Source organism: Eurosta solidaginis, chromosome 5 (assembly GCF_040869045.1).
Source record: "Eurosta solidaginis isolate ZX-2024a chromosome 5, ASM4086904v1, whole genome shotgun sequence".
Taxonomy (NCBI): Eukaryota; Metazoa; Arthropoda; class Insecta; order Diptera; family Tephritidae; genus Eurosta; species Eurosta solidaginis.
The window spans coordinates 136903604-136921831 of NC_090323.1; the positions used below are offsets into that span (position 1 = coordinate 136903604).

The 18228-nt window shown below is 36.1% G+C and overlaps 1 protein-coding gene across 16 annotated transcripts in view; it reads left to right on the forward strand.

The window, feature by feature from the left end:
* The window catches only part of Eip74EF (Ecdysone-induced protein E74), a 399127-nt gene that overhangs the window by 182629 nt on the left and 198270 nt on the right, over positions 1 to 18228 (forward strand). For all 16 annotated transcript variants that reach the window (XM_067791371.1, XM_067791373.1, XM_067791379.1 and 13 more), the window contains 2 exons: positions 82 to 270; positions 382 to 829. In XM_067791371.1, coding sequence (XP_067647472.1) covers positions 82 to 270; positions 382 to 829 — 637 coding nt within the window. The remainder of the gene's footprint in view (positions 1 to 81; positions 271 to 381; positions 830 to 18228) is intronic.

Genomic DNA, 18228 nt, shown 5'->3' on the forward strand with positions numbered 1-18228 from the left:
TACAGTCACATTGTCGATAGTACAGCACTTTTGTTTACTTTCTTATCAACATTTTTATGTTTTTTATTTCCGTTGTTTAAGGAGGAAGCAGCAACTGGCAATAACAATGAGAATGTGAACGAAACAACGCAAGTGGATGAACGTAATTCGGAACTCAATTCTCTTGAACCTTTGTGCAATGAGTCTTCCGATGAACTATTTCGTCAATTATCTGAAAGCAATTTTGAAATCGAGAGTTTGCTATCGGATCTGGCAACAGTTGAGGTTAAAGTAAATAGCAATTTTATAAATATTAATTTTGATTTAGTTTAACGTACTATTTTTCCCCAAATCCCTCTTTTTTGCTTAATTTTTCTTCATTTCTATGTATATCTATTTAAGGAGGAGAACATTGGCGAACAGGTTGTTAGCGAGAGCTTTGTTCCATTAGAGGCTGCCACTGTTGTTGCATCTGGTGTACTTAGTCCAGCATGCGCAAATACAAATGGATCAGCAGGTGGTGGAGATGTTGGTATAACGATAGAAGGCGCTGCCGAGTCCACTTTGCTAGCATTAACATCACACTGTGAATCACTTACGGTGAAAGCATTAAACCAAAGTCAAAAGTCAAGTGCGTGTGATAATATTGTACGAGGGGAAAATGGTGTAAGGACGACTAATAATTCTTACATAGGAAGAAGTAGTGAAAGTGCGGCGCATGTGCATGAAGCGAATGCGCGTCGTTTTTTAATTGCTTCCAATCCATTGCTCGCTGAAAAGTTACTCGCCAAAAGCATACTCAGCACGGATAATGTTAACGGTGCGACGATAAAAACCGCAGATTTCGATGGTAAGTGACAAAAATTAAATTTTTTCAATAATACCTAAGGAAACTTTTTCGTTTATAAAAAAATGTCGACACTAATTGTGCAAGATTAATGTTGGGTTAGGATAAAGTGAAATTTTCGACAATCAACAACAATTTTTCGTTTCGTGTAAAAGATGAGCTTTTGAAATATGAGCTCTTAATAGGTGTTTTTTTTTTACATCTGTAGACGTTTACGCTTAAACTTACGCGTTAACGTTACACGTCAAACTTTATCTACTCTTCTGAATTACTTAATTGGCGCTTAACCGTTTAAACGGTGAAATTGCTGCGCCTAAAATTAGTACGCCCAAATTTCAATACGCATTATACTCAGATGCAACTGAAATATGTGTCTATGTTTCACCTCTACACTAATTCTATGTATCACCTCTACAAATGCTGTGTGTTCACTATGCATCGCAACCGATTCAGCTATATATTATACACTATGACCCCCAGAGTTTTGTGTCTGCGCTTTTCGGTACAAATTTTCTGTAGCTAGTTGCCGCTATATGGGTCTCCTAAGCATAATTTAAGTGAGCATAAGCGTTTTTTACGCGCAAACGTACGTGTTAACAAGTAAGGAAGGCTAAGTTCGGGTGTAACCGAACATTACATACTCAGTTGAGAGCTGTGGAGACAAAGTAAGGGAAAATCACCATGTTGTAAAAAGAACCTAGGGTAACCCTGGAATGTGTTTGTATGACATGTGTATCAAATGGAAGGTATTAAAGAGTATTTTAAGAGGAAGTGGGCCATTGTTCTATAGATGGACGCCATTTAGGGATATCGCCATAAAGGTGGACCAGGCCTGACTCTAGAATGCGTTTGTACAATATGGGTATCAAACGAAAAGTGTTAATGAATATTTTAAAAGGGCGTGGGCCTTAGTTCTATAGGTGGACGCCTTTTCAAGATATCGCCATAAAGGTGGACCAGAGGTGACTCTAGAATTTGTTTGTGCGATATGGGTATCAAATGAAAGGTGTTAATGAGTATTTTAAAAGGGAGTGGGCCTTAGTTCTATGGGTGGACGCCTTTTCGGGATATCGCCATAAACGTGGACCAGGGGTGACTCTAGAATGCGTTTGTACAATATGGGTATCAAATGAAAGGTGTTAATGAATATTTTAAAATGGCGTGGGCCTTAGTTCTATAGGTGGACGCCTTTTCAAGATATCGCCATAAAGGTGGACCAGAGGTGACTCTAGAATTTGTTTGTACGATATGGGTATCAAAATAAAGGTATTAATGAGGGTTTGAAAAGGGAGTGGCCCTTAGTTGTATATGTGAAGGCGTTTTCGAGATATCGAACAAAATGTGGACCAGGGTGATTCCAGAACATCATCTGTCGGGTACCGCAAATTTCTTTATATATGTAATACCACGAACAGTATTCCTTCCAAGATTGCAAGGGCTTTTGATTTCGCCCTGCAAAACTTTTTCATTTTCTTCTACTTAATATGGTAGATGTCACACCCATTTTACCAAGTTTTTTTCTAAAGTTATATTTTGCGTCAATAGACCAATACAATTACCATGTTTCATCCCTTTTTTCGTATTTGGTATATAATTATGGCATTTTTTTTCATTTTTTGTAATTTTCGATATCGAAAAAGTGGGCGTGGTCATAGTCGGATTTCGGCCATTTTTTACACCAACACAAAGTGAGTTCAGATAAGTATGTGAACTGAGTTTAGTAAAGATATATCGATTTTTGCTCAAGTTATCGTGTTAACGGCCGAGCGGAAGGACAGACGGTCGACTGTGTATAAAAACTGGGCGTGGCTTCAACCGCTTTCGCCCTTTTTCACAGAAAACAGTTATCGTCCTAGAATCTAAGCTTCTACCAAATTTGAGAAGGATTGGTAAATTTTTGTTCGACTTATGGCATTAAAAGTATCCTAGACAAATTAAATGAAAAAGGGCGGAGCCACGCCCATTTTGAAATTTTCTTTTATTTTTGTATTTTGTTGCACCATATCATTACTGGAGTTGAATGTTGACTTAATTTACTTATATACTGTAAAAAAATTTTAAAAGTGGGCGTGGTCGTTCTCCGCTTTTGCTAATTTTTATTAGGCAGGCATATAGTAATAAGTGTAACGTTCCCGCCAAATTTAATCATGATATCTTCAACGACTGCCAAATTACAGCTTGCAAAACTTCTAAATTACCTTCTTTTAAAAGTGGGCGGTGCCACGCCCATTGTCCAAAATTTTACTAGTTTTCTATTCTGCGTCATAAGTTCAACTCACCTACCAAGTTTCATCGCTTTATCCATATTTGGTAAGGAATTATCGAACTTTTTCGATTTTTCGAAATTTTCGATATCGAAAAAGTGGGCGTGGTTATTGTCCGATATCGTTCATTTTTAATAGCGATCTGAGATGAGTGCCCAGGAACCTACGTACCAAATTTCATCAAGATACCTCAAAATTTACTCAAGTTATCGTGTTAACGGACAGACGGACGGACGGACGGACGGAAATGGCTCAATCGAATTTTTTTTCGATACTGATGATTTTGATATATGGAAGTCTATATCTATCTCGATTCCTTTATGCCTGTACAACCAACCGTTATCCAATCAAAGTTAATATATTCTGTGAGCTCTACTCAACTGAGTATAAAAACAAGTAAGGAAGGCTAAGTTCGGGTGTAACCGAACATTACATACTCAGTTGAGAGCTATGGAGACAAAATAAGGAAAATCACCATGTAGGAAAATGAACCTAGGGTAACCCTGGAATGTGGTTGTATGACATGTGTATCAAATGGAAGGTATTAAAGAGTATTTTAAGAGAGAGTAGGCCATATTTCTATGGATGGACGCCATTTAGGGATATCGCCATAAAGGTGGACCAGGGCAGACTCTAGAATTTGTTTGTACGATATGGGTATCAAATGAAAGGTGTTACTGAGCATTTTAGGAGGGAGTGGGCCTTAGGTCTATCGGTGGACGCCTTTTCGAGATATCGCCATTAAGGTGGACCAGGGGTGACTCTAGAATGTGTTTGTACGATATGGGTATCAAATGAAAGGTGGTAATGAGTATTTTAAAAGGGAATGGGCTTTAGTTCCATAGGTGAACGCCTTTTCGAGAAATCGCCATAAAGGTGGACCAGGGGTGACTCTAGAATGTGTTTGTACGATATGAATATCAAATTAAAGCTATTAATGAGGGTTTTAAAAGCGAGTGGCCCTTAGATGTATATGTGAAGGCGTTCTCGCGATATCGACCAAAATGTGGACCAGGTGATCCAGAAAATCATCTGTCGGGTACTGCTAATTTATTTATATATGCAATACCACTAACAGTATTCCTGCCAAGATTCCAAGGGTGTTGATTTCGCCTTGTAGAACTTTTTCATTTTCTTCTAATTAATATGGTAGGTGTCACACCCATTTTACAAAGTTTTTTCCAAATTTGTATTTTGCGTTAATAAACCAATCCAGTTACCATGTTTCATCCCTTTTTTCGTATTTGGTATAGAATTATGGCATTTTTTTCATTTTTCGTAATTTTCGATATCGATAAAGTGGGCGTGGTTATGGTCGGATTTCGGCCATTTTTTTTACCAAGATAAAGTGAGTTCAGATAAGTACGTGGGCTAAGTTTAGTAAAGATATATCGGGTTTTGCTCAAGTTATTGTGTTAACGGCCGAGCGGAAGGACAGACGATGGACTGTGTATAAAAACTGGGCGTGGCTTCCACCGATTTCGCCCATTTTCAAAGAGAACAGTTACCGTCATAGAATATATGCCCCTACCAAATTTGAGAAGGATTGGTAAATTTTTGTTGGACTTATGGCATTAAAAGTATTCTAGACAAACTAAATGAAAATGGGCGGAGCCACGCCCATTTTGAAATTTTCTTTTATTTTTGTATTTTGTTGCATCATATCATTACTGGAGTTGAATTTTGACTTAATTTACTTATATACAGTAAAGATATTAAATTTTTTGTTAAAATTTGAATTTAAAAAATTTTTTTTTTTAAAAGTGGGCGTGTTCTTCATCCAATTTTGCTAATTTTTATTTAGCACATATTTAGTAATAGTAGTAACGTTCCTGCCAAATTTCATCATGATATCTTCAACGACTGCCAAATTACAGCTTGCAAAACTTTTAAATTACCTTCTTGTAAAAGTGGGCGGTGCCACGCCCATTGTCCAAAATCTTACCAATTTTCTATTCTGCGTCATAACGTCAACCCATCTACCAAGTTTCATCGCTTTAACCGCATTTGGCAATGAATTATCGCATTTTTTCGGTTTTTCGAAATTTTCGATATCGAAAAAGTGGGCGTGGTTATAGTCCGATATCGTTTATTTTAAATAGCGATCTGAGATGAGTGCCCAGGAATCTACATACCAAATTTCATCAAAATACCTCAAAAGTTACTCAAGTTATCGTGTTAACGGACAGACGGACGGACGGACATGGCTCAATCAAATTTTTTTTCGATACTGATGATTTTGATATATGGAAGTCTATATCTATCTCGATTCCTTTATACCTGTACAACCAACCGTTATCCAATCAAAGTTAATATAATCTGTGAGCTCTGCTCAACTGAGTATAACAAGTGTGAAGTACTCCCAAAATAGTCTAATAATAACCATTTTGCATTACTGAATATTGGAGTTATATATTCTATAGTTCAGCGATTTGAACGTTAGTAGAAGATGCAAAATAATCAGGAATCCGCAGAATTCGTTACAATATATTGCATATTCTGTTAAGATAAAAACTTTAGACAACTTTTTTCATTAAGTACGCGTCCTCAGTCCGTTTTGCTCAGATCTAATTATAAAATGAAGGACAATATTTCAAAAATCTCTTCGAATGTTATCGCGTTTTGTATTTATTTATTATATTTCCGCCAGATATAAACGGCTTTTGATTCACTGATTTGAACACGAATCTCGTAGGGAATTTGTTAACAAATAAGGAAAATATAAATATGCAAATTAAAACATTCCAGTTTGGGAAAGTAAAAAAAATGTCTTGAGCATTTTTTGTGATCTGGATACCGCGCTGGAGCTTGTATCGATACTTTACTCAGTACTTGGTAAAAGGCATCGAGTACGAAATACTTGAGTATTTTTCGGAAAAGTTTCGATACTACTCACTCAGTACTTGTATCGTTCTATCACTACTTATTGGTCAATTTAATTGACATTTTGCAGTCAAATCGCTGTATAGCAGGCTGTTTTCAAGATACCAAATTATTATGAACAACAGTGCAGTAGGTCTTTGTTGCGATTACATCTGGGTGATAGCTTTGAAAGATAAATATTCTTTGACCTTGACGTAATAATTTTGCATTTTTTAATACACAAAGTAGTCACAATTACTTCTTAAATTAGAGCAATGAAAATATTTAGGAAAAGTAAGTTATTTCCGCATTATTTGATTCCATAGTTAAACAAAGGAAGTTTCTTTCATATATTCGTAGAATTTTAATAATATTGCGACGAATATTAGCATCACTAATTGATACTCACATCCCTAAGGTTATTAAATAAAGACACAACAACATTAAATCAAGCTACATAAACACATTAGTCATCATTTACAATATACATACAAGGCAGCAGAGAGATACTCACCATCAGCCGAAGTAGTACTCACATATACACACGCATATGGCTATGCGAGAGACTATAAACTACAAATATACATGTACATATATGGCTGGTAACCAGGCATGACGTTCGCGAAGGTATTAGACCTTAGGAGAAATGGGTGAACGAGGCATCAGAGAGTATAAAAGCAGCGAAAGCTGAGTAGTCAGTAATCAGTTTGATTTAAACACGCTATCAGTTGCGAAGACTTGGACATGACAAAGTTGAGTGAATTGTATATCCAGCAACTGAAGGAGGAGTTGGAAGCCCGTGGATTGGCTACTACTGGCAATAAATCCCAGCTACAAAGACGACTAAGGGTAGCTATGGCATTTGAAGGAATCAATGCTGACGAGTATGTCTTTCATTCTGATAGCGACAAGACAACAACAAAAATGGAAGAAAAAAACGAAACACCGCAGACAGTGACGAGCACAGATTTTAACATGATATTGGCTGCAATATCTGGACAAAAATCGACAATGGCGTCTCAGCTGGAGTCACAGGAGGCACGCATTTCAGAAATGTCGTCGCAAATATCATCTCAATTGGAAGAACAGACGACATATATGTCATCTCAACTGGAAGCGCAGGAGGCACGTATATCTGAAATGTCGGCACAAATTTCGGAACAGGTATCATCGCAGCGAAACTGGAAGAGCGGCATGCAAAAATTTTAAAACTCGAGGACAAAATTTATGCCGAGATAGAAGCGTTGAAAGATCTTATGCAGCAGTTACAACTAAATCGCCCAACTGTTCCAGCGAGCAATCCGAAGGTAAAAACTCCATCTTTTGACGGCTCTGTTCCTTTCAGGTATACAAGCTTCAATTTGAGAAGACGTCCGCAGTGAGCAACTGGAATGCGGAAGATAAAGTTGCTGCACTGTTCGTGGCATTGAAAGGGCCTGCAGCTGAAATCTTACAGACTATTCCAGAGTACGAGCGGAACAGTTATGTCGAGAGACGTTACGGAAGCGAGCATAGGAAGCATATATACCAAATTGAGTTGCAAAACCGTTACCAAAAGGCGAATGAGACTTTGCAGGAATTTGCGCCGGATGAAAGGTTGGCTCATTTGGCAAATGCGGACGCACCCGTGGAATACACTGAAAGGGTAAAGATTCAGAGCTTTATAAATGGCATACGGGACGTCGAAACAAAACGAGCTACATACGCAAACCCAAAGCCAACATTTGCAGAAACGGTATAACATGCATTGACTCAGGAAACTGCCTCACTATTGAGTAAACCAGCTTTCAAACCACGCCGTGTGGAAGTAGAAAGGCCAAATGGGATAGACACAATTTTGGAAGCACTGAAGGGATCACAACAGAAAAATGCCGGAATTATGAAGTGTAACCCAGGTCACATTGCAGTTCATTGCAGCACGGGTCCTGGTAGTTCCAACTTGGCTGGTCGTAAACGCAAAGCTGGAGGAGATAAGCAAGAGCAAGTCCGATGTAAAGATCGAGAACTTGCCCCAGCTATTGAATGTCCTGTGACATCTATCTCGCAAAGTGGAAGAAAATCGAGCAGTCTTACCGCGCATCTCATTCCTTAATCCGATCTGATTTGGTCAACATGAGAGTAAAGCCGTTACTTTGAGCAAGGTTGCGTACGGTCACTGGCGAGTATAATCCGGTCCAGGGAGAAGTGAAATGCAAGTCTTAATTGGAAAGGTCACGGTTCTACACAAATTCGTTTTGGCGGAGATCGTTGATGAAGTCATATTGGGAGTGGACTTCTTAGTTGACCGTGACATCAGGATCGACATGTAAACTTATAATCACTTGCTAATTTACTAAAGCATTGACATGTTTGCTTTTCACCATAATTGGCCGTCCCTTTTGACTATTTGCCAAAAGTTTGACAAATTCGACATTAAAATTTCATTTGCTAACATGCCACAGCTCACAGTGGCTTAGGAGTGGAAAAAGTATAGTTATAAGAATTGTCAATCCTATTTTTCTCACATTTTTTCTGATTAACCAATTAAAAAGGCTTATTCCGAACTAACAGTTTGGTATAAAGTCTTAATGGAATCTATTGCTGGTAGAAGATATTTTTTAATAAAACTGTGTTCAATACGTTCTGCCATTTAGCGAATAATAGCACCAACATTTTATGATACCTTATTTAGAGACTAAATTCAATTATCTCAAATTTTCAAGTCGAAAATTTAGCCAAAATTCAACAATTTATCAAAAACGTTTTTTTAATAATTATCAAACAAAAATACAAATATTATTTTGAATCATAATTAACTTTTATTTTTAACGTTGCTAAGTAATTTATTTAATAATTTGGGAAAAATTTAAACAACGTGACATCAGGACGGACAAGGCGACAGCTGTTTCGATTATACCTTGTAAATCTCTTCAAAGCCTTTTCTCCCGGGAGTGGGAGTCGAACTCGCACTCCTACGATAGTTAGAATGGTTATAAACGCATTCAGCTACGTCATGCCTTAGTTGTTGTAAAGTTTTTCCCAATTGCCTTCTTTTTGCATATTTTAATCTTTTACACATTGCATACTTCGTATGCAATTATGTGTTAAAGCTATGCTTGGTACGGCGGTTTTCAAAGAAACTATGGTTTTGTTGCTGTTTTTGTTCTATTTATAGAACTACAACGAATTAACCAATTTTGTCTGTTTGTATGATTTTAATAATCGGGGATTGCCCATATTGCTTTTTTAAATGTGTGAAAACATTTATTTGAAGCAATTTTTTAATTTTATAATTTATTAAATAATTTGGGAAAAATTTTTTTTAAGTAATTCTTTTAAACGATTAATATTTTTTCGTTGGCAACAGAAATTGTTTTCTTTTGTTCTTAATTGTATTGCTAAACCAGCGTGTTGTGGAAATCAATCTCTGGCAAGATCTGAGCATATCGATTCTGCGGTTATTGGTTTGGCGTGAAGACTTTTCTTATGGATTGGACAAAACATGTTTGAACATAATTTCCTAAAACAGCGTTATTTGTCAACCGGAACATTACCATTTTTATTTCATTACATTCCGACGTTCCATCATACGGATTTTGGGAATTTGCGTCATTCTTCCTGCAACCTTTTATCGTTCGCAGAATTTTTATTGCATTTTCGAACAGCCTTGAGGTCATGTGGAAACTAGTTTTGTTCTTGTTCCAAAGCAAAACTTGTTGACGAGAGTTATTCCCTAATAAATGAAGTCGTATACCATTTCGAAATTATGGCTACCAACATTAAAATATTAGCCAAAAACGCCATTATGAATACTCTTTATTGCCAACGAACAAAAAAATGATTTATCATAATAGTTATTCAGCAACGTGTATAAAAACTTTCACAAATAACTATTATAGGCAAAATAAACATTTAATCCGTGCTGTTCATATATTGCATATTGTATATTGAAGTGCAAATCACAATACATGTAAACAATTTTATATACACTGACATTTTTTTTTTTGTATTTAAAAATTAAAAATAAAATTTAGTTTTTCCCCACAATACCGGAGCGGAGAATTAAGTTGCATTGCTCTTGAATATTGTGATGGTGTATAGATTTACGAAATGCTTTAACCAATTGATATATTGAAACATTTGAGCTGTTTAAGCATTTAAAAATTAAAAATAAAATTTAGTTTTTCCCCACAATACCGGAGCTGAGAGTAGTTGCTGTGCTGTATTTTGAGAATTAAGTTGCATTGCTCTTGAATATTGTGATGGTGTATAGATTTACGAAATGCTTTAACCAATTGATATATTGAAACATTTGAGCTGTTTAAGCATTTAAAAATTTTATTTTTAATTTTTAAATGCTTAAACAGCTCAAATGTTTCAATATATCAATTTTATTTTTAATTTTTAAATGCTTAAACAGCTCAAATGTTTCAATATATCAATTGGTTAAAGCATTTCGTAAATCTATACACCATCACAATATTCAAGAGCAATGCAACTTAATTCTCAAAATACAGCACAGCAACTACTCTCAGCTCCGGTATTGTGGGGAAAAACTAAATTTTATTTTTAATTTTTAAATGCTTAAACAGCTCAAATGTTTCAATATATCAATTGGTTAAAGCTCCGGTATTGTGGGGAAAAACTAAATCTAAATAAGGCGGCAGCATCACGCCCATTTTTTAAATTTTGCATCGATGTTGCTGGCGGCCCAAATGTTAGTCCAAATACAATATTTGAACGAGTTCGCTTTATTATAATCTAATCTAAGTTTTGCATCGACCTTCAACAACTGCTCGAGCCTTAACTCAGAATTGGTTGAGATCATGAATTAATTTAATTTTCCTAATGGATCAATTTTGAATACACATTTTTTTCAGTGCCATAATATTTTGGAATAATTTTTAGTTTTCAATTTGTTAGCGTAAATCTCTTTTTCATACCGAAGTGCTCGTTCATAATATGAAAGTGCTTTTGCTTTGCACTCATATATGAAAATCAAAAACTTCCGAGGGCTCACGGGAGTGCTTCGAAATTTTGTTTTATATTGAATTGTAAGTTTGTATCTGTACCCATTATTCAGTTCAAAACAAACACAAAAGTGCTTTAAGTGTTAAGGTTGTCAAGTAATTATTATTGAACAAAAATTTTTCTATTTTCAACTGTTATGACCCTGATCTTAATTGTATATAAATGAGTCCTTCAGCAAATTACAAAATATTTTTCTTCTTCTTTTCATGCTCCTAATTGCTGAAATTTGTTTTCACGACCCTACAAAAAAGCTCCACATTGCACCAAGCCAAGAGCAATAATTAATTATTACTTATACTTTTTGCAATAAAATTAGCTGCATATAGCTGCAATTTTAACTGCAACAGGACTTTTCGTATCCTTACGAGCCCTCAAAAATTGTTCAGCAAAATAAGGAACTTTTCAACAACACAGCAAAGAATATTTTTTGGTATGCAGATTAATAGTGTAACGAATATTAGCAGCACTAAAGGATTCTATCATCTCTAAGCCGATGCTAAGCAGTGATTCAAGTCACATCAATAATTCAATCATCATGACTACACATATGTACGTAGCAGGGAGAAGCAACGCACAAACACATGCAGATATCTTATCTGAGATATGCAATATAATGGTGGAAGTGTCGCTCACAAACACACGCGCATATGATAGCTATACGTACATCTGTGGTTATAATTATAACAGATAACCAACTAGTAAATTCTAGAAATGGAAGCGCCTAGAAGATGCAACGAGGAAATCAAAGAGTATAAAAGGCAACCACGGTAGAGGCGCTAGAATCAGTTTTCAATTAAGCACGCTATCTGTCGGGCAATAGTAGAGTTATTTATTGTGAAGTACTATAATAAAGGCCATTTTGCATTATTAAATATTGGAGTTATTTATTCAACAGTTTAGTGATTCGAACTTAGCAGAACGTTGCAAATAAGAGGATTTGCAGTAAATTCGTTACAATAGCATACATAATTCTAGTACAGTAATATTTTTAACAGACCTAGAAATCGTGCACATATTAAAATTTCAATTAAGTCCGGTTATTTTTTTAAATCGTCCGCCATTTCGCATATGCCTGTATACATTTTTTTTATATCAAATTCGTAATTTTTTTATTTGGCCCGTCATAGTTTTATCGTTAGCAGATCAAACGAACATTATGAGGTTAACGTGATTTGAGATATATTTTAAGAAAGGAACCTCGAAGTTGTTTCACTAGCTGCAAAAATGCTATTATTCTAGGAAGAGTCCGGGATGAGTTGTGAAGGAACATGGGATTATAGACAGGTTTGATCTCTTTATATGGGTTGACCTGATATTCTTTTCTTGAGTATGTCCTATGGAGAAACTAATTGTAGCCGTATGCCTGAACTGGTTCTATCGAATATATTCTACTTACTGATTTTATATTTTCTTAAATTCTTGCAAAATATTACCAAGATTTTAATATAGTTCGGTATTGTAAAAAATATTATGCGATAAGGCAATGTAGTTTGGTTTTGGTATGTGGCTCCTCATTACCAATTTTTAAATTTTATTTAACGGCATCTCCCCAATTTTGTTCTTTTAATTGCAGCTTTATTTTAATATTGCTTATGCTTGGTTTTCATTAGGTCAAAATGGCTGACATCAAAAACTAGAGTTGTGCTTTTTCGTTCATTTCAGAGATTCGAATCTTTCGTTCTTTTTCTGATGAACGAACAAGTTGTTCTTTTTGTTCATCGGTTCTTTTTTTTTCATGCAAATTTGATCACTGCTGCTCGCACCCGCGAAAAAAGCCAACAAGTATAGATGGGTGTGCGTATGCAGCAATGCTTTGTGTAGGTATATTTAAATGAGTAATGAATAAATAAGTTAATATATATATGTATAATTAACTTCAAAAAAAGTTACAAATTTCGGAAGATCCAGGAAATTAAAAGAGTACAGACACAAATTGTAAATATGAACTTTTCAAGTTTAATAAAAGTAATAATTCGTTTCTTACAAAGCATGTTCTTCATAACTAGTCCATACATATATTGTTGTAGCAGTGCCACACACAAAGATGACCACACATATCTTTAGTGTAAGTGGCACCATCGGCATTCGTGCTCACTGTGAATTTCTGCGTATGTATGTATGAATTTACAATGTTCGCGAACGAGAAGAGAGAAAAAATAACATTAGATAAAATGAACTAAAAGAACAAAAAGAACCGAAATCGAAGATCTAGTTCACTTGTTCAGTTGAGAGACCCGGTCAATTGAACAAGTTCAGAACGAAACGACCCAACTCTATCAAAAACTGACTTGAACTGACTCGCTGATTATTTGGGGTTAAAGGCTTTTCCACTAAGTCACATACTGCCTCGAAGTCGATAAAGCAGACCCCGGTTAAAATCGATGCTCAAATTTTGTGTTCATTTATTTCACATTATGTATTTTTCATTTTTTCCGACGCCGTTTTCACTTGTTGGCTTTCAAATAATTTGTCTTTGTTGTCAACAGGCGCCAAACGCATTTGACGTTGCACCCTCTGCATTTCTTTCTATAGATTAAGCGGGGACTGCCCTCATTGCTTTTAAATGTAGGAAAACATTTACATATTTGAAGAAATTTTTAATTTATAATTGTATTTAATAATTTGGGAAGAATTTAAAAAACGTGACATCAGGACGGACAAGGCGACAGCTGTTTCGATTTACCTTGTAAATCTCTTCAAAGCCTTTTCTCCCGGGAGTGTGAGATATTGATATGACCAAGATTTTGATAAAACTTGACATAGTGAAAACCAAGTATAATACCATGTTGCCACAGTTATGTCTGTCTCAAAGCTTCGGAGAAAAGTTCATCATACGCCCTGCAAAATAACAATGCGGTGTTAACTCGCATCGTTTAATATTTACAAATTACAAATCTACCCTACAAAAAATGCGATTAGTCTAGGATTAATCCGGGATGAGTCGCAAAGGAGTATGCGACCAATGCCAGTTTTGATCTCTATGTATGAGTTGAACTGTCCCCTTTTGTTTGAGCATGTCCTATGAAGAGACTAATTCCACCCATTTATACCCAAAATGGATCTGTAGAACCAATCCCCTTTGTACCCATGTGGGAACATATGAAGACTAGTCCTTTTCGGTTCAATAAGGACTGAAATAGGGTTCAGTTGCATTTTGACCGCCAACGGTAGTAGAATGAAACTCACCGATGTATTCCATTTTAAAATAAAACAATAATTAAAATTGTTCAAGTTTCATTTCCGGTTTATATTCAAATAAGCAGGTTAAAAATGTAGTCTTTTTATACTCAGTTGAGCAGAGCTCACAGAGTATATTAACTTTGATTGGATAACGGTTGGTTGTACAGGTATAAAGGAATCGAGATAGATATAGACTTCCATATATCAAAATCATCAGTATCGAAAAAAAATTCGTTTGAGCCATGTCCGTCCGTCCGTCCGTCCGTCTGTCCGTTGACACGATAACTTGAGTAAATTTTGAGGTATCTTGATGAAATTTGGTACGTAGGTTCCTGGGCACTCATCTCAGATCGCTATATAAAATGAACGATATCGGACTATAACCACGCCCACTTTTTTGATATCGAAAATTTCGAAAAATCGAAAAAGTGCGATAATTCCTTACCAAATACGGATAAAGCGATGAAACTTGGTAGGTGAGTTGAACTTGAACTTATGAATCAGAATAGAAAACTAGTAAAATTTTGGACAATGGGCGTGGCACCGCCCACTTTTAAAAGAAGGTAATTTAGAAGTTTTGCAAGCTGTAATTTGGCAGTCGTTGAAGATGTCATGATGAAATTTGGCAGGAACGTTACACTTATTACTATATGTCTGTTTAATAAAAATTAGCAAAATCGGAGAACGACCACGCCCACTTTAAAAAATTTTTTTTTTTTTAATTCAAATTTTAAAAGAAAAGTTAATATCTTTACAGTATATAAGTAAATTATGTCAATATTCAACTCGAGTAATGATATGGTGCAACAAAATACAAAAATAAAGGAAAATTTCAAAATGGGCGTGGTTCCGCCCTTTTTCATTTAATTTGTATAGGATACTTTTAATGCCATAAGTCGAACAAAAATTTACCAATCCTTGTGAAAATTGGTAGAGGCTTAGACTCTAGGACGATAACTGTGAAAAAGGGCGAAATCGGTTGAAGCCACGCCCAGTTTTTATACACAGTCGACCGTCTGTCCTTCCGCTCGGCCGTTAACACGATAAATTGAGCAAAAATCGATATATCTTTACTAAACTCAGTTGACGTACTTATCTGAACTCACTTTGTATTGGTGTAAAAAATGGCCGAAATCCGACTATGACCACGCCCACTTTTTCGATATCGAAAATTACGAAAAATGAAAAAAATGCCATAATTATATACCAAATACGAAAAAAGGGATCAAACATGGTAATTGTATTGGTCTATTGACGCAAAATATAACTTTAGAAAAAAACTTGGTAAAATGGGTGTGACATCTACCATATTAAGTAGAAGAAAATGAAAAAGTTTTGCAGGGCGAAATCAAAAGCCCTTGGAATCTTGGAAGGAATACTGTTCGTGGTATTACATATATAAATAAATTGGCGGTACCCGACAGATGATGTTCTGGATCACCCTGGTCCACATTTTGGTCGATATCTCGAAAACGCCTTCACATATACAACTAAGGGCCACTCCCTTTTAAAACCCTCATTAATACCTTTAATACCATATCGTACAAACACATTCTAGAGTCACCCCTGGTCCACGTTTATGGCGATATCTCGAAAAGGCGTCCACATATAGATCTAAGGCCCACTCCTTTTTAAAATACTCATTAACACCTTTCATTTGATACCCATATCGTACAAACAAATTCTAGAGTCGCCCCCGGTCCACCTTTATGGCGATATTTCGAAAAGGCGTCCACCTTTAGAACTAAGGCCCACGCCCTTTTAAAATACTCATTAACACCTTTCATTTGATACCCATATCGTACAAACAAATTCTAGAGTCACCCCTGGTCCACGTTTATGGCGATATCTCGAAAAGGCGTCCACATATAGAACTAAGGCCCACTCCTTTTTAAAATACTCATTAACGCCTTTCATTTGATACCCATATCGTACAAACAAATTCTAGAGTCACCCCTGGTCCACCTTTATGGCGATATTTCGAAAAGGCGTCCACCTATAGAACTAAGGCGCACACCCTTTTAAAATACTCATTAACACCTTTCATTTGATACCCATATCGTACAAACAAATTCTAGAGTCACCCCTGGTCCACCTTTATGGCGATATCTCGACAAGGCGTCCACCTATAGAACTAAGGCCCACGCCCTTTTAAAATACACATTAACACCTTTCATTTGATACTCATATCGTACAAACAAATTCTAGAGTCACCCCTGGTCCACGTTTATGGCGATATCTCGAAAAGGCGTCCACATATAGAACTAAGGCCCACTCCTTTTTAAAATACTCATTAACACCTTTCATTTGATACCCATATCGTACAAACAAATTCTAGAGTCGCCTCCGGTCCACCTTTATGGCGATATTTCGAAAAGGCGTCCACCTTAAGAACTAAGGCCCACGCCCTTTTAAAATACTCATTAACACCTTTCATTTGATACCCATATCGTACAAACAAATTCTATAGTCACCCCTGGTCCACGTTTATGGCGATATCTCGAAAAGGCGTCCACATATAGAGCTAAGGCCCACTCCTTTTTAAAATACTCATTAACACCTTTCATTTGATACCCATATCGTACAAACAAATTCTAGAGTCACCCCTGGTCCACCTTTATGGCGATATCTCGAAAAGGCGTCCACCTATAGAACTAAGGCCCACGCCCTTTTAAAATACACATTAACACCTTTCATTTGATACCCATATTGTACAAACGCATTCTAGAGTCACCCCTGGTCCACTTTTATAACGATATTCCGAAAAGGCGTCCACCTATAGAACTAAGGCTCACTCTCTTTCATTTGATACCCATATAGTACTAAGAAATTCTAGAGTCACCCCTGGTCCACCTTTATGGCGATATCTCGAAAAGGCGTCCACATATAGAACTAAGGCCCACGCCCTCTTAAAATACTCATTAACACCTTTCATTTGATACTCATATCGTACAAACAAATTCTAGAGTCACCCCTGATCCATCTTTATGGCGATATCTCGAAACGGCGTCCATCTATAGAACTTAGGCCCACGCCCTTTTAAAATACTCATTAATACCTTTCATTTGATACCCATATCGTACAAAATAAATTCTAGAGTCACCCTTACCTTTATGGCGATATCTCGAAAAGGCGTCCACCTATAGAACTTAGGCCCACTCCCTTTTAAAATTATCATTAACACATTTCATTTGATACCCATATCGTACAAACAAATTCTAGAGTCACCCCTGGTCCACCTTTAGAACTATGGTCCACTTCCTCTTAAAATACTCTTTAATACCTTCCATTTGATACACATGTCATACAAACACATCCCAAGGTTACCCTAGGTTTTTTTTACAACATGGTGATTTTCCCTTACTTTGTCTCCACAGCTCTCAACTGAGTATGTAATGTTCGGTTACACCCGAACTTAGCCTTCCTTACTTGTTTAATTTGTATTTTATTCAGGTACTACGTTAATGCTTCTAATTTCTAAACGGTTTTATTTAGCCTGCCTCTGTGTAACGAACAGAATTTTCTAATTGAAATTTAAGTAACTTCCCGATAAGCTACAAGCTTGAAACTTGGAATATAGTTCAGAACAGATAACAATGCAATAATAGGAAAATAAACTCCGATAGGTGGCGCATAGATCGAAATATTTCAAAAAATTGTACTTGCGGTCCGATTTGACTCATATTTGGAACACATATTACATACATGAATAGAAAGCGACATATGAAGAAAAATCGATGCCAGGTGGCGCAAGGATCGAGATATAAAAAAAAAATCGTATTGGTGGTCCAATTTGGCTCAAATTTGGAATAAATATTACATATAGTCTATAGAAGTGACATAAAAATAATCTGGAGTTCGAGGAGGGACAAACATACGTGGCGCTGAGTAGAGTAAAATCTTTGGAAGGATTATGCATTGAGGACTTAGATTGTAAAAAATTATCAGGAAAGAGTCCTTGTAATAATGAGTCACTAAATGAACTAAATAGGATGAGAAATAATGGGCAACATAGTCATATGTTCCTGAAGATGATTTCAGACTGAAATCGAAATATCGAGGAATTAAAAACTAAAATACAATTTT